This window comes from Rhododendron vialii, chromosome 13a, assembly GCF_030253575.1.
Source record: "Rhododendron vialii isolate Sample 1 chromosome 13a, ASM3025357v1".
In the NCBI taxonomy this organism is placed as follows: domain Eukaryota; kingdom Viridiplantae; phylum Streptophyta; class Magnoliopsida; order Ericales; family Ericaceae; genus Rhododendron; species Rhododendron vialii.
Genome location: NC_080569.1, coordinates 8784248 through 8805409, shown reverse-complemented (window position 1 = coordinate 8805409; position 21162 = coordinate 8784248). Strand labels below are relative to the sequence as shown.

Sequence of the window (21162 nt, the reverse complement as noted above, 5' to 3'; positions counted from 1 at the left end):
AAATAAAAAATTAAATTAAAAAGTAGGGGGACTCGGGGGCTCTGCTGCCCTCATTGGTACAGTAGCCCTTATGAAGCCCCTAAAACGTTTCCGTTTTAGTTATAAAAAAAATAGAAACCAGCCATTTGCAATCTTATGGAGTAGAGACGTGATTTGAAGCAACATACTACTGAATCAGTTAAGAGAATTTATGCTAAATAATGGTTAACAAATTTATTAAATTGTACTATAGTTAAAAAAAAGTAATCCTAAATATAACATTTGTATTTTGGATTAGTATGTCGTTTGCAAAATACATTTCGTAATTAGTTCCCGAACACTAATTGTAATCTTAATGAATTTTTTGCTTTACGGCTTTTCAACGAGCACCCTAAGACTCATTATTTAGTTTTAGGACTCTCTTAGGGTTAGGGTGTTCATTGAAAGGCCTTGGAGCCAAAAATTTATTACGACCATTTAGGATGAAATGATCAGAAAAATAACATCTTTGCACTGGTTCAAATGGATTGAAAATTGAAACACTTATTTTCGTAACTATATTTTTTAATCTATAAAGGAAAAATAAAGAAAAATAAAACAGTCGTATAAACATGATCAATTGAAACACTTTTTTTCTCAATTACTTTACAAAGCCTAGAATTAGACTCAATCTATTATTAAAGAGAAAAAAAATTAAACTGGAAAGAAAAGGAAAAAAAAAGAAAGAAAGAAACAGGGAAGAAGGAAGGAAAGAAAGAAAGGAAGAGAGAGGGGGGGGGGTAATTTCGGGAAAGGGAGGTGGGGCCGGGGAGGGGGGTGTGTCAGGGGGGGGGGGGGGTGGGGGAGTAGCAGCTCTCACCTGGAAGGTATATATGTTTTGAAAAACAAATCTTGATTTGCGCGAAGAATGTCAGACTTCTCCTTTTTTCGTTATGACCCTAAATTAAGGCTCAGTTTGGTTTAGCGTAAAATATTTTTCAATGTAAAATATTTTTCTTGTAAAATAATTTTGCCAAAAGCAAACTTTTTTATTTTCCTGTGGTTCACATTTGAACAATATCCATTTCCTTGAATAGTTTAACCACAAAAGAACTCATATTTTCCCTAATTCTAAATTTTTTCTAAGCATAAAGAATTGAGAGAGAGAGAGAGAGAGAGAGAGAGGGGGATATAATTATGTGAGCCGGCTTCAGATGAGAGAGAAGTATACAAAGCAGGATTTTGTCTAAAACTCTAGTGGAAGAGAAGGAAAGGTTGTGGGATCGTGAAGGAGAAACGGGGTGCATCGGTGGAAAATGACTTGCAGATGTTTTATGCGGAAGTCATTTTCCTCCATTTGCCGTAAATGTTTTACCTAAGACATTTGTGCCCCTATTTTGTCAACCAAACACCAAAAAATAAGTAAAACATTTTTCACGAAAACATTTTACGTTGAAACAAACGGAACCTAGATGGTGTCCGAAAATTGAGATTGTAACCTAGTTTTCAGGAGTGTCTCCAACTGTCGGTTGGAAGTCTTTGTAAATTTGGGTTCAACCAAAATCTTCCTTTGGTTGTCCTTTTCTCGATGTACCCCTTCGAGTTTTTATAAATTATTTCGCTTTTCCGATAAAAAAAAAAAAAACAAACGGAGCCTAATTGTTGAAACTAGCAAAAATTTACGGGTATTTCTTGTTTTGTATATGAAGTTTCAATCAGTATTCCTATTCTGCAGCTGGAAAATGATCAAGGATGAAGTTTTACTTTTTAGAAATGATAGCAGGCGGACGCCTACAGATCTGAAGGTGAGGAGTTTTTTTTTGAACAACAATATATTTTTTTTTAATATTAATCTTTGAAGAAGAATCCAAAGATTAAGAGCCCGTTTGGGAGCTCAAATTCTACATTTTGCATCTTGAGGTTCTGCATTCTTGTTGTTTGGGATCTATTTGGAGAATGCACAAAAACGCATTCTCAAAACCAGACTAAAGACACAATTAGACAACGAACCCTGGAGGACTTTTTGCATTTTTTAAAATTCTACTGACTCTCTATTGATGAAAAGATCATAATACCCTTGACTTTATTATACATTTTCTAAGTTGCGCTCATCTCTTATATAACCATAATACCCCTGACTTTATTCGGCATAATTTCAGAATTTTATTTTCGCCCTTTAATGATTTAATGTTCTATGCCCATCACAAAATATTATTACTCGCAAATTTTTTAAAGTGATATTTAAGTCTTCCTAGCTAAAAAAGGGGGACAAATATGTGTGCACGTTTGTGCCTTTGTGTGAATCTTGAGAACTAGCAGAAGTATTTTACCTTGGAAAGAAAAGGCGGGACAAAGAAGGAAGAAGAAGAAGAAGAAACAAACTAAGGTTTCGATTGGATAATTAAAGCTGCTTATCTTCATCTTCTTGACAAGTGCTCTTTGGCTGTATTCTCACATGGGTGCTGATCTCTCTGTGCTGATGTAGGACAAATGGAGAACCCTAGTGAAGACTGCCAACCTACCTGCTGACAGAAGGAGATCAGGGGCGGCGATTCCGGAGTCGCTTCTTCAAAGGGTCCTAAATGCTCAAAACCCCGTATTCCACCAGCAAGCCATGCAGCAGTATTCATGGTCCTAGCTAGTTACTTCATTAAATACTTCGTCTGTCAGACCGACTGCCTGATTAATAAATTTATCCCAGGAAACAAATGTGTCGAACCAAATTAATCAATCTAGTGAAAAAGTGCATTGCCAATCACTCTAGATGGGTATGGTTGGTGTGTTGTTTTGAAAAATATGGCATGGGCACAACAATGGCACAGAAAAAGCACGAAAAAAGCACGGGAACAGGAATTGAATGACCCTTAAATCTTTGTCCACTTGTCAATAGCAAAAAAATAACGTTGTGTCACGGTAAAATTGAATGAAGTGAAATTGTTATCGATTTGAAACAAACATTTTTGGAAATATCATACCTGATAAAAAGTGGAAATGTTGAACGGTACTTCGAGATGTGCCAACAGGGTTTCAATACCATCTGAAACGGAAATGGAATTGCTAACATTTCAGCACGGTCTTAGCTGGGCACGACACGGGCACAACACGAAAGTTGCACGGGCACGGCACAAGCACAGCACGGAAGTTGCACAAGCACGACACAAGCACAACATGGAAGTTGCACGGGCACGACACGAGGCATGGAAAAAAAAATTATTAAAATAAATTGACTTGATATGTTATGACTCATAATGTCATTAATAAAGGTAAAAAAAAATTAATTAATTTTATTAAATAAATTGACTCACTATGTGGCTAAATTGGCCAAATGGCTAATATATGGAATATGGTAAAATTAATAAACAAGGCATTTTAGCTTCGGAATTAACTAAAATAAGCTTTTAAATTTTTTTATATGATTAAAAAACTTTGAATCAAACATGACAAAATATTGCACATAGTATGTGCTACATACATTGTGTTTTATGTAATGAAGATTGTGTTAGATTTTAATTACTTGTTATCTTTCTTGATTGTGTTGTATGAGTTTTCTCCTTCTATTAATCTGTGTACGTACTTTTGTTTTTGGATCCGTGAGTACGTACTTGCTAATTAACTAGGTTTCACCACCAAAGACATCACACTTGTCCAATGACAATTTTTCCATTCAAATAGTAATCAGTCGCGGATCAAAAAAAAAAAAATAGTAATCAGTCTAATGCAACATTCAACGTGACACGATACGATAAAGTAAACAGGCCAGCACGGTATGAATAAGTAAATAAGTTAGCACGGCTAGGACGAAAGATAAATGGGCCAGGCCGGGCCAACATGGCCGGTATAACATCTTTAAACGGGTACGACACGACATGAATCACATGATTAAAAACGGCATGACACAACCAAGTAAACTGTAAATGAGCTAACATGGCACGACACGATCGAGAAACGGCACGACACGATCAAGTAAATGGACCGGCACGGCATGACACGATTGAAAAACGGCACGACACGATTTAAGTAAACGGGCTGACACGCCATGAAGCACGGTTGACACAAAACTAAATGAGCCAAACCGGCATGACACAGCCCGTTTGACACCTCTAAAACTGATGACACTTTTTCGAATATGATCGGTGACCCACCCACGTCGGGTAAGTGCTCGTTGCTTCATTCATTAAACTATTAGCATATAGTATGTAGAATTGACATCATCATCATCTCAGCATTTGCTTTATTTTCCCTCTAGTTTTGTTGGAATAGTGTTGAATTAGTACATGCCAATATTGCAAGTTCAAATCTGATTTTTTTTTTTGGCATTATCCTTTTCCTTAAATTTATCACAAAAAGTTTGAACTCATCGTGATAGAAATTTGTTATTTTTAAATTCTTGTTTTTCTAACCGGTCAATTTTTTGGGACATAGGGAGTAATGAATTATGCATTTGACACACTATGAAATTAGATGTGTTATCCGACATTAAAGTGATCGAAATGGGATCCAATTTTATGTGTTAAGTGTGTATTACTCAAGAGAGCTAAATATGTGTGTTAAAGTACAAAGAATACAACAATTGCCTAGGTGAGTTTGGTAGGTGAAATGACCTTCTTGCCCTCCCTCAAAAAAAAAAGTACAAAGATTACGCCAACTGGCTTATAGCCCAACGACACTTCTCTCCTCTTCCATATAGAAGATGATGGTTCGATTTTCGCAAAGAGCATGAGTGTTTGATACCCTTTGGGCTCTCTCTCTCTCTCTCTCTCTCTCTCTCTCTCTCTCTCTCTCTCTCTCTCTCTCTCTCTCTCTCTCTCTCTTATATATATATATACAGTATATACAGTAATTTTCAGGTCCACTCACCCGGATTTTCCCTTTTCCCGATCGATTTGCGATGATTCGAGCTGTTCAATGTGTTCAAAACGTGATTTTAAGAGTACCCGCGCGAGAAATCAGCAAATAAAATAATTGGGAAGGGCTTGATCCGAGCAGTTTTTTACTGAACCGTTCAATAAAAAACTGTTCGGATCAAGCCCTTTCCGATCATTTTTTTTGTTGATTTCTCGCAGGTACCCATAAAATCACGTTCTGATTACTTTGAGCGGCTCGGATCATTGAAATTCGATCGGAAAATGCGAGGTCCGGACCGTAAGGCGTCCGGACCTGAAAAGTACTATATATATATATAAGAGAGAGAGAGAGGCGTCCGGACCTGAAAAGTACTATATATATATATAAGAGAGAGAGAGAGAGAGAGAGAGAGAGAGAGAGAGGAGGAGGAGGAGGAGGTTGTTCGGTACTATTTTTTTTGATCAATTTTATGGATTTTAGATTCTGAATTAAGAAAAACTCGTAACCAGAGACTCTGAAAATGTTTGATGAATGTTGGCAAATTAATTATAGATTTTGAAAGTCAATGGTACGTGGTGTACTCTGATTCGCAGGTGGACATTTGCCCATAATGCTCTTACTAGAGTAGAGATCGAATTTGTAGACACTCTAAATATACAGACGTACTTTATACGAGCGTTTGGTTGGATGGAATTGAATGTGAATAGGAATGAAATTAAGAATGGAATAGAATTGGAGAAATTGAGAATGAAATAATTATTCTCATTCTCATGTTTAGTTGTGCTTAGAAATAATCATTCTCATCTCCAATGGAATAGTGTGGCAATAACAATTTTTAGAATGACAATATATAGTAATTTTTGGAGTAGCAATAGCATTTTTTAGAGTGGCAATAGTAATTTTTGGTGTGGTAATAGTGAATGTTGGAGTGGTATTAGTAATTTTGGTGTGACAAATAAATGGAATAACAATTTCCTAATTTTTTGGATGGAATGACAATTTCTTTACTAAGGTGAATAATGATTCTATTTGTAATTATCATTCTATTATTCAATAATGAATCAAATATTGGAATAAGTAAGTCGTTGGAATGACTATTCCATTCCAACTTTGATTTCATCCAACTAAATATATCCTTAAAGTTATTCAAATCAGATAATACCTTATAATTATTACAGAATAATTATGCGAATTGAATATTCAAGCAATAGTTAAAAAATACAATATACTATCAATAAGATTGGTCTTGTTCTTGTTTTCCAGGTGAGATGTTGAAACCCGACAATTGTGAAGGGAATTGTCAAAGTTCTCAAGGGGGGAACGGTCCTTCTTAAATGACAAATCAGCTTCCGCCATTTGGAGGTGATCGAGATCATTCATAGTTAATCGCAAAGTCTACTCTTACCACACCTCGTGTGGGGCCCACCTTAATTGGGCCCCACAAAAATATAGCAAAATATCTTTAAATTTTAAAATAATTTTCTATGGGATCCTGTAAAATATTTGCTCAAACGGATATCGATAGGTATGTTTTCTGAATTCAAAGAGACGAAACTGAGTAATTGAGCAGTTTCGCCCATACCGATATACGTTGGAATTGATTTTTTAGAGGACCTCATAAAAAAATATTTTGTGAATCTTTTTATAGTCCTGCTACTGGTACATCAACCCTTGCACAGACGTTGCGTATAAGGCGTTTTTGGGCCCATTTCGAGTCCAACAAAGATAATCAGAGCAGCTCATTTTGTTCAAAATATTTTGTCTAAGGTTCACCCAATAATCAGCTCCATCCAATATTGTTAAGGGCATTTACGAATGTCCAATATTGCTTCAGAATTTAGGCTAGCAAATATGGACATTTTGTAAACACCCTTAACGAAATTGGATGGAGCTGATATTTTGCGGGAACCCTAAACAAAATATTTTGAATAAAATGAGTGGTTTCGATTATCTTTGTTGGACCCAAGACGGGCCCAAAAGCACATTGTATGCGCTATCTGTGCAAGGGTTTCTGTATCAGTAGCATTTTTGATCTTTTAGGACTTTTAGTTATAATTTTATGCATTTTTGTTTTAACTAAAAACTAATCCAACTATTTTGTTCCGACAATGATACCCAAAGATTTTCATGCATTTGTTTACATGCGAAGTTCTTACTGGAAAGCTTTTTCAAAGAATGGATAGCTGTAAGCTGAGTGGGCAGCTGCTTCACGACGGGAAATGTATATATATATTGCCCATTTGCGTGGTTTTATGTTTGACATGATTTCAATGACACACGGCCGGGGTCCTTGTTAAGGTTTCTCGCTGATGCAAGGTTTTGTTCTAGTAGTTCTGGGGGTATTATTAATGTGTGGCCCCTTTCAATTTCAAATATTCATCATTATTTCTTTCTTATTCTTATTTCGGAGATAGAAATTTTGAGTCGTAAGCAAATTTTTTCTTTTATTTTCGATGAAAAAAAAATCAATTTATTGGTCACGTTTTCTTCATGATTTTGTTTATGAAATTGTTACAATTCATAATAGATTGGGTACGTAATCATTTTTTTGAATCTTAAATTAAATAAGTGAAATAGAGAAAGCTTTCTCTATTTCACTTATTCGACTGGATCTTACGGAGCCTGCTCATGTACGACATGTTTTAATATTCTGAGACTTTTTTTTTTTAAACGATTTTCATCAGATCGCTGAGACTGTTAAATTGCAGATATTGCTCATCCACCACACATTGATGTGGGCTCTGCCACCAAATGTGTGGTTCTCATACAAATGTTTAGTGGGAGAGGCCCCTGGCCGGAGCACCACGTGATTGCTTTAGGAAGACTGATTGGGAAGCTTTACTGTGGGAAGCAAAAAAGAGAAAAGAAGACCAAAAAAAAAACCTTCATGGACACCATGCTCATTTTCAAGATTATTAGTCCAGATGTAAGTTACTTTTATGTGAACTGCACTTTCTTGACTTTCTTAATGCTGGCCGGGGACATGACAAAGATTCTTAATAAGTTTGGCGCAGGCATTTATTTGTCTCAGAATGCCGAGGATATATATAGCCCCTTCAATATATTGTTGGATGGAGAAGTTCCCAACTCCGTCTTCGATTTTGCGGGAACTGCTTCCCCTTATTTGGATATGACCCGTTACCTGCTCACATCAGGTAAGTTAGCGGTTGTTGCTGCATTATACTATTATATATGTTGGATTGAATTGAAATCATATGCTAATTCATTTTCGCACAAATTAGGGAGTACTTCATGTTACTAAAACCCAACAATTATGAAGGGATCGATTAATTGCCAAAGTTCTGAATGGTGCAATGGTAATGACAAAAGAAAGATCAACTTCCGGATCCAGATTCTCTATGAGGATTAATCTTTCTGTGAGCCTAACCTCATCAAGACATGCCATGAATAAATTGTGGGGCTCTGATGAACGTAGCTCGCTTTCTTTGGAACTCCTGTTCGTCTGGATCTAACCTCGTTCTCTTGAACCTAACCTGCACCACGAAGCACAACTAAAGACCACACCGGAGGAGCCCCGGAATGCCCCTCCGGCGTGAGGATGAGAATAGTGCCAAGAGAGGAAAGCAAAGGACTAGGGTTTCGAGCGTAGGAGACGATGTACCTTTTAGGGCGACTATCCCTTGGTATTTATAGAGAATTCTTGGCTAGCTCTCCAAGTACGTCTATGCGTCTGACACGCGTCGGCTGACGTCACCCATGACGTAGTGGATAAGGCGGTTAGTGTGAGCTGTCATTGGAGACATGGCCAAGCCCAGTTGCCTAGCTCCGGGCCGAGCTGAGCTTCGAAGGAACAGCGCGGGAGACATGGCCAAGCCCAGTTGCCTAACTCCGGGCCGAGCCTGAGCTTCGAGGGAGCATCGTGGGAGACATGGCCGAGCTCAGTTGCCTAGCTCCGGGTCAAGCCGAGCTTCGTGGGAGCTGTCATGGGAGACATGGCCGAGCCTTGTGGACTAACTCCGGGATGAGCCGAGCCTTGTTGTTTTTATAACATTTTATGATGTTACTTAATAAATCTGTTGGGTAAATTACATTGACTCCCCCTAAGGTTTGTGCCTAAAAAATGAAGAGAATTAGATTTCAATGAAGCAAGATTATGGCATTTGGTTGGGGCAACCACTGAAACAAATCCTCTTTCTCTAAACTCTTCTCTCTATATGTTGGTGAATGTATTCTTTCCGAACCAAATTAATCAATCTAGTGAAAAAGTGCATTGCCAATCACTCTAGATGGGTATGGTTGGTGTGTTGTTTTGAAAAACGTGACATCGGCACAACAATGGCGCAGAAAAAGCATGGGCACGGAAAAAGCACGGGCGCGAAAAAAGCACGAAAAAAACACGGGAACAGGAATTGAATGAAGGAAGAATTAGTTATAGTTGCCCTTAAATCTTTGTCCACCTATCAATAGCAAAAAAATAACGTTGTGTCACGGTAAAATTGAATGAAGTGAAATTGTTATCGATTTGAAACAAATTTTTTTGGGAATATCATACCTGATCAAAAATGGTAATGTTGAATGGTACTTCGAGATGTGCCAACAGGGTTTCAATACCATCTGAAACGGAAACGGAATTGCTAACATTTCAGCACTTTGAAACTGAATTTCAGTTCTTAGAGAAATTAAGTTTAGCCATAAGTTACTTGATTCCACCCTTCTATGACTAATCCTAGCATCACTACAACACGAAAGGCCTATTGCGAGGAAATATGGCGAGGAAAATAGATTTCGTCGCTAAAAGTACACAATCTGCGAGGAAATTCAATTTCGTCGCTAAAAAGTTACATTTAGCGAGAAAATTAAATATCCTCGCCAAAAAGTTACATTTAGCGAGGAAATTATTATTTCCTCGCCAAATGTAACCCTTTTGCGAGGAAATCTGTTTTCCTTGCTAAATGTAACCTTTTGGCGAGAAAATATTTTGTCACCTTTTTTAGGACTCATTAAATTTTTTATATGTAAGTCATTATTAATTATGTTCATGTATCTTTAATATCACGATGGTAAGGGATAATCAACTACATAGTTCAATATCATTAGCAAATTTATTAAAATAAAAAAGAGAAACGGAAAAAAATAGTTTCCTCACCAATCGCATTGAATTGATGAAATAAAAAATATGTTTCTCACGAATTATATGAACTCACTTTTCCCCAACTGAAATTAATTGTTAACAACGTCAGTATGCTCAAATTGTACTAAAATTTATTGTTTGAATACAAACATTTTTAAGGACATGCTAAAAAAAAGTTCATCCCATAGTTATTGTCAACCAATCAGTGCAAATGATCAGTTGATCAAGAAAAGAGGTCCTCTCGCAAGCGACGCACTATTGCTCGCTCTTCAACTAAATCCAAGTACAAGGCTATTGCGAATGTGGCCGCCAAATTAACTTGGGTTTAGTCACTCTTCTTCGAACTTGGTCTTTATATCTCTGCCACTCCATTACTGTGGTGTGATAATATTGGTGCAACATATCTTACAGCCAATGCCGTCTTCCATGCCCGCACAAAGCATGTTGAAATTGATTATCACTTTGTGCGTGACAAAGTCGCTCGGGGTGATTTAACTATTCAATCTATTAGCACCAAGGATCAAATTGCCGATATTTTTACAAAAGGACTTGCGTCTTCCCGCATTCGGACACTGCGTTTCAATCTGAAGGTCATGCCTCGACCATCAGCTTGCGGGGGGATGTCAACCAATCAGTGCAAATCAGTTGATCAAGAAAACAAGTCCTGATAATGTAACCAATATTTCAGTGGTTATATTTTATCATTTGCAATATCTTTTGTAAAGCTTATCACTTGTAACCGTATTTGTATATAAATACCCAAGAAATAGAACACTCTTGGTAACAGAGTGCATTCATTAATTCTATCGTATTGTTCGTTTGACTGTTATAAACCCAAAAAAAGGACTGGACATAGGGATTATAAGTTTGTGGATGAATGATATGCTTTTCAGAAAAAGAATGCATGGGATGTATAGATTGCTTTTCATAGAGATATAACTGATTATTAATTCATACAAAAAAAATTAATGAAAAGCTAAACAAAAGATAAAGTACTTAATAATTGCGAAATGTATTTTCAAAATATCACTAATCTATTTTCAAAATATCACTAATCTATTTTCAAAATATGTAAGGTTAACCCCATTTAAAAAGAAACATAACAAATTATTACTATTGTAATATTGTAGTTGAGTTAAAATTGTTATGGACGCATATACACAGTAAGAACAGATTAACCCACCAAAAAAAATATCGTATTTGCAGAAATTTAAAGTGCCAGCTCAAACTAATTTAGGCACTACAAAAGGTTACTAAACTTAGAGAGAATTAAAACGAAGTTAAAATAAACAAATTTAGAAAGGTATAAAGATTTATTAAAGATATATAACAAAATATTAAATTATAAAAAAATTCAATAAAAGTGAATAATGTTAATGATTTAAAAAATAAGTTTAAAGAAACACTACGAAAAGACTAAAATTAGAGAGAAATGTTTAAAAAAACAAATTTAGAGAGGTGAAAGGATGTACAAAAGGTTTATATATAAAAAAGGCAAAGGTTTGAACTGGAAAGGAAGTTGGTGTGATGGATGGAGTGAATGCCTCCATACAGGAGGCCACGGTTCGAATTCGCGCAGAAGCAAACGAGCAGGAGAACCATCTTTTTTTAGTTTCAAGAGTTTTAGCGAGGAAAAATTTCCTCGCCTAAACTATAATTGGCGAGGAAAAAATTAGTCTAGCGAGGAAAAATTTCCTCGCCTATTTTGTAAACATTGCATTAGTCTACTGAGGAAAAGCTATAGCGAGGAAAAAATTCCTCGCTAATTGTGTCAGAATAAGCGAGGAAATTTTTTTCCTCGCAAATTCTTTTTGCGACAAGCCTTTTGCGAGGAAAACGGGCGACGAAAAATTTCCTCGCAAATACATTTTGCGAGGAAATCAGCTGTTTGGCGAGGAAACTAAATCCTCGCTACAAGCCTTTCGTGTTGTAGTGCATGTACTTTGTAATTACATCAATTACCATCTGATTTCTGGTTCTAATCACAACTTTTAATTGTTCCAAATCAAAGACTCCACAATCAAGTGCTTATTCTAAAATATTGCATTTGAGAAAAACTGTTCAATTTATGTATGACGGCTTCGACACTTCATAAAAGTAAAATAGGTCATCCGATGCTTAATTAGTGATTAAAAGAGAGGAAAACTTTATGTATATATATAAGATAAGAAAAAGGTTCACACCACGGAACATCATACTCATTAAGCACTTTATCAATCACGCAAAAGGAGATGCCATCTATATCCTTTTTCGAAAGAAAATTACATATCAAACAGAACACCCAAATGAAACAATTGAGTTTTGCATTCAGTAACTCTATTTTAAACAAAAGGTAGATTATCATTATAACTCAAATAGAACCAAATAAAAATGAAAACAGATAGTGTTGGTTGAAGCTCTGGTGTATTCATTGAGCTATTCATTGAATATTCTAGCCTCTTTGAACTCAATTGAGAGACTTACATTGGTTTTTTTTTTTTTGTCGGCAATTTTGTAAGAAACTTTAAATCTTCTTTATAATCTTGTTTATTGCTTGTAGAGAGAGAATGGGGCTACAAAGTACATGTATGGGTTCAATTTGGCCCTTGAATGAAAGACACAATCCAGATTACCTTTGATTTTAAAATTTTTGGGTGAAAGAAAATATAACCACCATGTGGTCATATAAACTCTCTCTGTTAATAAACTTTCTCTCTGTATCTAACCACCAAGTGGTCAATTTCAGGAATTGCTTCCATTGTGGACTTTTGCCAAACAGGTGGTGAGCAAATGACAATAAAATTCTAAGTCCCAAAATTCGTTTAAACACTAAGTAGAAATCAAAGATCGAAACGTTGAGATATGGAGATAGGTATTATGTTACCTCAATCGTCGCTAGTTTGGACCCCAGAAATAGGGCTTGGATTGTCGGAGAAGCAAGCAGTGGATGATGGTGGTGAGATTTGAGGGTGAGACGTTCACTACAACCTTTCCATAATTGTTGATTAATTCAGTGCTTTTTTTTTTTTTTTTTTTGCGTTTGGAGTTTTAATTTTTTTTACCCAATTTAAATTAATTTTTTACCCACTTTTTTAAAATGGGTTAACATACCCGCCATGTTCTTAGTTCTATTTTACTAATGGTTTATCTCTTCAAACATGATATCTTAACTAACCCCGCGGAAAATCAATGGCAAGACACATTGGGTCATTAACTTAGCCACTCTCACTCCCACTGCAAATGGATATCGGTAACTTCTTGTTTAAATCACATTGTTTTCAGTTCAAATTTCTATCAAACTTGTAATTAAACTAAAAATTGGGTGATTTTATCAAGCACTTACTCATATCCGATCAAGTTAATTTTTTTTAGGAAGAGTTAAAATGTCATATTAATCTAGGAAATGAACCGTTATGATCATTGCCTTAAAAAAAGCATAAACAAATGAGGAACACAAATTACAATTACTATATCCAAGTTGTCTGGCCAAAAAAAAGTACTAGCAAGTACAAGCTCCATCTTGCTTCTTGAAATTAATATACTTAATTCTTTGACTGTATTTCTGATCACTTGGTGTGGATGCATGGCAAACTGCTGGTGTAGGGCAAATGGAGATCTCTAGTGAAGACTGTCAATCTACCTGCTCACAAAACAAAAGGAGAGGATTTGTCCCTCCGGAAGAGCTTTCACAAAAGGAGAGGATTTGTCCGTCTGGAAGAGCTTTTGGAAATGGTCCGATATGTTGATCAGAATGGCATGCAAATCCCACCAACAAGCCGTGAATGCAGCACCATGATCCAATAGAATATTACAACGGTCCTGCTAACGGGTGCTATATTGCATCCTTTAATCTCGTAACTAGAGTAATAGTTTAATAGTAATTTATATCTATTCACGTCCCACATGTATTTGTATTTAACAGCTTTGCTATTTTCTGTCAAAACACTTAATACTCCATCTGCTGCTCTCACAACTCTTATTTCGAGAGCAACTTGTAGTATTTCTTTGACATTTTTACCTTTTTTCTCTCCTTCTTTGGATTGCTTTTTTTTTTTTTTGTTAAATTTTCTTTTGCCTAACTTTTAAGATTGGTACGGTCTTTTGATTATTTTTTTCAAGGGCTATTTCGGAATTCATAGGGTGTCCTATGAATTTTGAAATAGCCATTACTGATATCGAATTGAGCTAATTTCGCCCTATGAATTCTGAAATAGCCATTACCGATATCGAATTGAGCTAATTTCTTTCAGGAACGTATAAAAATATTTTAAGAATAACTTACGGTTTAAATCATCTATGTAGAACTCATATTGGGACATTGTTTCTTCGGGTATGAGGGGGCTTTTACTTGTGTTTGCTAAAGCTCCGTTTTGGCACTCAATTGATTTTCTGAAGGGTCATTTTGGGTCCCATAAAAAAGATTCAAACCGTTCATTATTCTGAAACATTCTCACGCCTTAGTTAAGACACATTTTTGAAATTTCTATAAAAAAATTAGCTAAGTTGGATATCGGCAATGGTTTGATCAATTCGTGCTTTAGTATATGAGAGATACTACATACACTATCATCCATCCACTACATCTTTTGTGGGGCTCATCGTGGGTTCCAAAAAAAAAAAAAGAAAAAGGACCATAAATTTTAGAATAATATTTTATGGGGCCTTGTAAAAAAGCAGCTCCAACAGATATCGATAAGTATTATTTCTTGATTTATAGGGGCGAAACTGCTCAACTATACAGTTTCGCCCTTACGAATCTAGAAATAATACTTACCGATATTTGCTGGAGCTGATTTTTTACAGGACCCATAATATATTATTTTAAAATTTATGAACAGTTTTTTGTATTTTTTTGGAACCCGAGGTGAACCCTACAACAATGTAGCGAATGGTGTAATGGTTGGAGGTAGTGTACCTAGATTTATTGTTAGTGTATAAAAGAAGAATCCAACTATGGATCCCACATTAATGATCGAAACCTTTAAATTTGTTCAAATTTTTATTCTAAAGGTTTGCCAAATAATTAGCTTATTCTCATATCAATAAGGTCAAAATGTGTGGAGGTTATGAGATAAACATACTTCTTGATATACATCATAAAAGTATTTTTTTTTTAGACGAAACTACGCTTTCTCTACTAATGAGAGTGTATTTCTCAATCCTCAAAGATGGTCAAAGTCTTAAAAGTAATTTTTTTTTTATCCGCAAACACGCCTTAAAGGCAAAGTCTTAAAAGTAATTAACTCTCTATTTTGTACCAAGTCTTAAAATACGAAAAGTATTAAACGCATCTTCTCTTCGAATAATGGAAAGGAACCTACTATGATGATACACTATCAACAATATAAACAAAAATCTAAAATTATAGTAATATTTTCAATGCTGTGTATTTCAATATCTTATTTTTGATCAGATGTGTTTTCCAATATATCAGCACTCCTGTTATATGTTAACAGTCTAATGAGCAATTTTAAACATCTTGCCAAGAAGGCTAGAAGTAAGAAAAATTAGGGCAGCAGAATTTCTTCGCACACGTGTTCTCAAGTGTAGGATGGAAACTCAGACCGGACCGGAGTCCAATTACCTTCGTCCCGAAAATTTACGTGTCTCTGTGCAAAGAGATTTTTCGGCTATTGAATTGTGTAATTTTTTATGTGTTATTCTAACGACCAAAAAACCCATCGACACATAGGCACAAAGATTTTATGCATAGAGGATCCTGTCTAGACCGGACCGGACCTATCACGGTATCCCCGCATATTTGGGAAAATGACGGCCCATGACGTGTTTTGATAATTAATATTTCCCAAGGACAAGCTAATAAGAACATTTGTTAATAGTAAAAATGCCCTTGACAGATATTAATTATCAAAACACGTCATTGGTCGTCATTTTCCCCACAAATTTTAGCGGAACACTCTACTGGGCCGATGGGCCCACTCATGCTTATGAAGTGTTAGCCCGTCAACGAGTATTATATTGGGCCGTTAGCCTGTTACGTATGTTATAGGGACCCGCATGTTGACTTGTCGCCAACGCAGTGGCCGTATTTTGGGAAAGAAACTTGGACTCTCGATTCTACTGCTACTACAGTAGTCTTTCCCGGAGGATTGAGGAACCTCTGCTTTCTGCATATTCTCTCTCTCTCTCTCTCTCTCTCTCTCTCTCTACTTCGACGAGGTACGCTCTCCTCTTGTGTTTGTAAGTATGAATATGTATACCTACAAGTGTTTATGTTCATGCATCTTAATAACTGCGAAGATGTGTGTATGCATCGTTGTCTAGTTGCTTGCTTTATTACTGCTTCAATCTTCAAGTGATTCTCCATGTCTAGGGTTTTTTTCAAAGTTTGGATTTGTTTTGGGGATTTCTTCTTCTGATCGCGAGCCGATCTGTTAATTCCGCATCTAGAGCTTACTTGGATGGTTGGATGGTGAGAAAGGGTAAGATAAGGAACGGGAGCCGTTTCTCACCCAATCTCACCAAAATTCTTCTCAATTTCTCCCCCGAAAATTACATTTTTAACTCTCCACTTCTCACATCAAAATACTCAATCCAAGTGAGTGATTTGTCTTGAAACCATAACCCTTTCTTTCGAATTTCTCTCGTAGGGTTATTATTTTGTGATGTTATATATGAAACACACCATAAAATTCCTAATGGTGTTTTAGGGATAGGAAGTAATTTATTTCTGGAAGTAGATTTACTGCGGGTACGAAGGGATGGGAACTTTGAGACTATTGCGTTTGCATGTAGTAGAGCTATTTGTTTTCTAAATAAGCGTCGATTAAGCTAAATATCCGTCTAAAGAGTTTGTAAATGAGCCATTCACTTGATTTTTTCAATGCTTATAATTGATCGGTCGGTATGAGATAGGTAGCTTTTTTATTAGGTTAAGTTGGTTAGTGGACATTTTCTAGTTGCTAAACCATTTGGTTCAGGAAAAATAATTGGTTTATTGTTGTTAATATTTCATATGCTTTGGAAATTAGGGCAAATTTCACTGAACCCCCCCTCCTCAGGTTTCTGACAAATACAAAGATCTCCCCTGAGGTTTCTGAAATGCCACTGCCCTCCCTCGCTTTGTCTGACAATATCCAAATTCCCCTATCTGTTATATTTCCGTCAAAAACTTAATGGGATCAGCTGACTTCAAAAAATCTTGGAACGAAAATGTCAAAGCTGATCGCATGAGATAAGTAGCTTTTTAATTAGGTTAAGTTGATTAGTGAACATTTTCTAGATGATAAACCATTTGGTTCACGAAAAATAATTAGTTTTTTGTTGTCAAACTATCATATGCTTTGGGAGATATTCATAATCGTACCATAATCAGCCAAATTATTAGTGGCGGCTCCAAGAAATTGCACAAGGTGTTCACAAATTACTACTGGCAATATTAACCGACAAGTTGTCCACAAAATTCACATAGTAGCATGAATAGTGCGATCAATCTTTTGATTTCTTTTTTTTAGTTGGGAGTCTGGAGATTGCTACCCTACTTTGAGTCAATTCTTTGACATGTTAAATATTTTTGGCTCATAGAGGGGGTACAGGGTTTTTGTTATTTGTCTTTTTTTCTTCTATTCCTCATTTTTTTTGGTACATGGGTGGCATCCCTTTGATGCGTTCTCAATAACGTTTTATTACTTATCAAAAAAAAAAAAGTATGAATGGTGCGGTCAAAAATAAGACATGATTGTCTTCATTGAGTTCGCATATTTTGAACCCAACAGAAGTAAATCGGCACATTAATCCACTTGACACAATTAAGTTGGTACAAATCTTTTTGGAGATATGCTCTTATTATTATTATTTTTTTTAATCATTGGAATGAGTGTACAAGATTTTTTTGTCGTAGTCTTGGACCCGAAGAAAAAATCTTTGAGTCCACAGGGCTTCGCGTAAGAAATTTGAATGTTATTAACTTATTATCAACAAAAATTTCCGTAGAAGATGTGTCTTGCACCAGATAGAGCTGAATTTCTTTTAAAAAATTTGCCTACAATTCCTTAAGCTAAATAAAAAAGAATTAAAAGAAATTACGGTTATGAATACTGAATTAGTACGTTTAGACGGTAGGCGATGCACATACAGACATACTATTGTTGAGAGAGAAAGCAGAGCACGATATAAGTACCACTTGGTCCTTTCTCTCTTTGTTTCTTTTTGACATTATGATTGTGGGCTTTGTTCAGTCTAATAAATTAGGCATTCAATTATGATCCAAAAATAATAATAATAATTACCATTGCTTGGTGTGCGGCCACCAGTGCAAATAAGAAAGTAGAAATGAGAAGTCCGTGTCTATATTTGTTCTTTTGAGTGTGTTTGACCCCACCCACAGATTGACAGTCTAGGTTCGTTTCTAGTTGGACTTATTGAGGATGTTTCTTGACAGGTTGGTGCATAGTTGACGATCATGGACTCAACTTTCAGAGAGTTTTCGGATTCAATAGGAGTTTCAAGATTGGATGATGAGAACATATTGCGTGGTTTTGATTGTTCTCCAAATGTATCCGATACATATATGTTTAGTCAGGACTCTCCGGATCTTAGCTTCCTGAATATTCCTTCCCTTCCGCCTGACCTTGTTCACGATGCTGAGCCTACGAATTTTGGTACTTCTTCGAACTTGAACTCTGAAATGACCTCTGGAGATGATAATGAATTTTCTGATTCTGTTTTGAAGTACCTAAATGAAATTCTCACGGAGGAGAACGTGGAAGAAGACCCGTCAGTGGTCCTTGATCCTTTGGCTCTACAAGCTGCCGAAAATTCCTTCTATCAGATCCTGGACAACAAATATACGCCTTCAACCAACCAATCCACTGTTCACATTGACCAGAACGTCCAAAGCCCAGACGGTAACTCTTGTGGAATTTCCAGTGAGAGCCAGACAAACAGCAGCAGTTATGCTAGCAACTTCACGGATCCTCATTGTGTTTCTGATTCTGTTGAGTTTACACCTTCTTCATCGCTTATAGAGACCCAACCTGCTGAGAGTTTCTCCCAAACTACTTTGCAATCTGGTTCTCAGTTGCATTTTAGCTCTTCAAACAGCTTTAGTAATGGTTTTCTTTTCCCAGTGGACACTGCTTCTATTTCCCATCTAGTTTCGAACATATTCAGCGATAGTCATTCCATCTTTCAATTCAAGAGAGGCATGGAGGAGGCCAGTAAGTTCCTTCCGATGGGTAATCCATTGCTAATTGGTTTGGAGAAGTATGCACCGCCTCCTGTATCGAAACAAGTGCCTTCGCCAGTTGTAGTCAATTTAGATAAGGACGAGAGGGACAACGGCTTTTTGGGAAGGAAGAATCATGATCGGGAAGATAGTGATTTAGAGGAAGAGAGGAGTAGCAAGCAGTCTATCAGTTGTGTTGAAGAGGCTGAGCTATCAGAGATGTTTGACAGGGTTCTGCTTAATGATGAGATAAAGGTGGAGCCTCCTCTGTGTTGCGCTGGTGATGAAGAAATGCATACGCAGAATGGCCAATCTAGTGGGTCCAACAGTGGGAAAACACGTGGTAAGAAAAGGTACAATAAAGAGGAAAAATTGGATCTCAGGACTCTACTGATTAGCTGTGCACAATCTGTTGCTGCTGATGATCGCAGGAGCGCTGATGAACAACTAAAGAAGATTAGACAGCACACTTCTCCATTCGGTGATGGGTCTCAGAGATTAGCTCACATCTTTGCTAATGCTCTTGAGGCACGCTTGGCTGGCACTGGAAGTCAGATTTATAAGGCCCTAGCTTCCAAACAAATTTCAGCCGCCGATATGTTGAAAGTCCATCAGCTTTATATCTCAGCCAGCCCGTTCAAAAAGATAGCCATTTTCTATGCTAATAGCAAGATTTTAGAAGTGGCAGAGAAAGCAAAAAAGCTTCACATTATAGACTTTGGTATTCTCTTTGGTTTCCAGTGGCCCATCTTCATCCAATGCCTGTCAACCAGGCCCGGTGGACCCCCCAAGCTTCGCATTACTGGGATAGACTTCCCACAACCTGGCTTTCGCCCAGCGGAAAGAGTTGAGCAGACAGGACGGCGGTTGGCGAAGTATTGCGAGCGTTTCAATGTGCAGTTTGAGTACAATGCAATAGCACAGAACTGGCAAACCATCCAAATCGAGGATCTAAAGATTGAGAACGATGAGATGCTAGTTGTAAACAGTCTGTTCCGCTTTAGAAACCTACTGGATGATACAGTTGCCGCAAACGGTCCAAGGGATGCTGTCCTAAGGTTTATCAGGAAAATCAATCCGACGATTTTCCTTCACGCGGTTGTTAGTGGGTCCCACGGCGCACCTTTCTTCCTCACCCGGTTCAAGGAAGCAATCTTCCACTACTCTGCTTTGTTTGATATGTTTGATTCAAATATACCTCGCGAGGATCAGGAGAGGTTGATGTTTGAGAGGGAATACTTTGGCCGCGAGATTATGAGTGCCGTAGCATGTGAGGGGTCAGAGAGGCTAGAGAGACCTGAGACATACAAGCACTGGCAGGTTCGGAATACGAGTGCTGGGTTCAAGATTTTACCGTTGAACCAGAACATTGTGAGGAGACTGAAGGCGAAGGTGAGGGCGGATTGTCCTAAAGATTTTGTGATTGAAGAAGATAACAACTGGATGTTGCAGGGGTGGAAGGGTCGGATTATTTATGCGAGCTCTTGTTGGGTACCTTCATAGATTATTGAAAGTTTTCGGTACACAGAATGTAGGTGACTACTGACTAGGCTTTCTTCCAGAACGTGGCTAGTTGATTACTTGAAAAACCAATGCGAGACTCCATGTTTTTCAATCATTAAGTAGAGGTTCTGGTGAAAATCACTTGGGGATTGTAACTTATCGGAATGAAGAGAATGTGAACTGATGATCCAGAAAAAAGGATATCTGATATAGGTAATGTTGTATTATGTCATACAAGTGTGTAATGTTGTATTATGTCATACAAGTGTGAATTGAGTATAGCATCTCAGTTTATAGAACATGAGGAAATCACTGAGGAAACCAGGAATTTCTCATATATGTATAGCTGGCACCGATTCCACTCAATTGCAAGGAGAGGTTTTTGAACGTGAATGACTGGAGAAGTTGCATGTATTTCTGTTTTTGTAATCGGCATTGCAGGTATTTTTGTTGGCTTGTGTTTTGCATTATATTTGCTATTGGTAGTTTCATCTCTCAGCTTCTGTTACCGTTAGAACTCTCACTTCTATTTTGGTTCTATTTTGTTATGACAGATTTGCCGGTTATGAGAATGCTCGGCTCGTTGACTAGGCCGTTG

At 36.9% G+C, this 21162-nt stretch overlaps 1 protein-coding gene across 3 annotated transcripts; it reads left to right on the top strand.

Moving 5' to 3' along the window:
* The first annotated feature begins 15940 nt into the window (after positions 1-15940).
* LOC131314708 (scarecrow-like protein 14) lies at positions 15941-20951 on the top strand. Of its 3 annotated transcripts, none has more exons than XR_009196481.1 (3): positions 15966-16054; positions 18276-20801; positions 20855-20951. XR_009196481.1 is itself a non-coding variant. In XM_058343541.1 (3 exons), the coding sequence occupies exons 2-3, from the start codon at positions 18475-18477 to the stop codon at positions 20562-20564; spliced, it is 2019 nt and encodes a 672-aa protein (XP_058199524.1). In that variant the 5' UTR covers positions 16030-16054; positions 18276-18474; the 3' UTR covers positions 20565-20951. The 3 variants fall into 3 exon arrangements, 2 of the variants coding, with proteins under 2 accessions (XP_058199523.1, XP_058199524.1); XM_058343541.1 differs by having other exon boundaries at positions 16030-16054; positions 18276-18495; positions 18567-20951; XM_058343540.1 differs by having other exon boundaries at positions 15941-16054; positions 18276-20951.
* The last annotated feature ends 211 nt before the right edge of the window (positions 20952-21162 follow it).

Bases quoted from the DNA above. Each gene is read 5' to 3' on its own strand.
- LOC131314708 (XM_058343540.1), top strand. From the start codon at position 18,297: ATGGACTCAACTTTCAGAGAGTTTTCGGATTCAATAGGAGTTTCAAGA.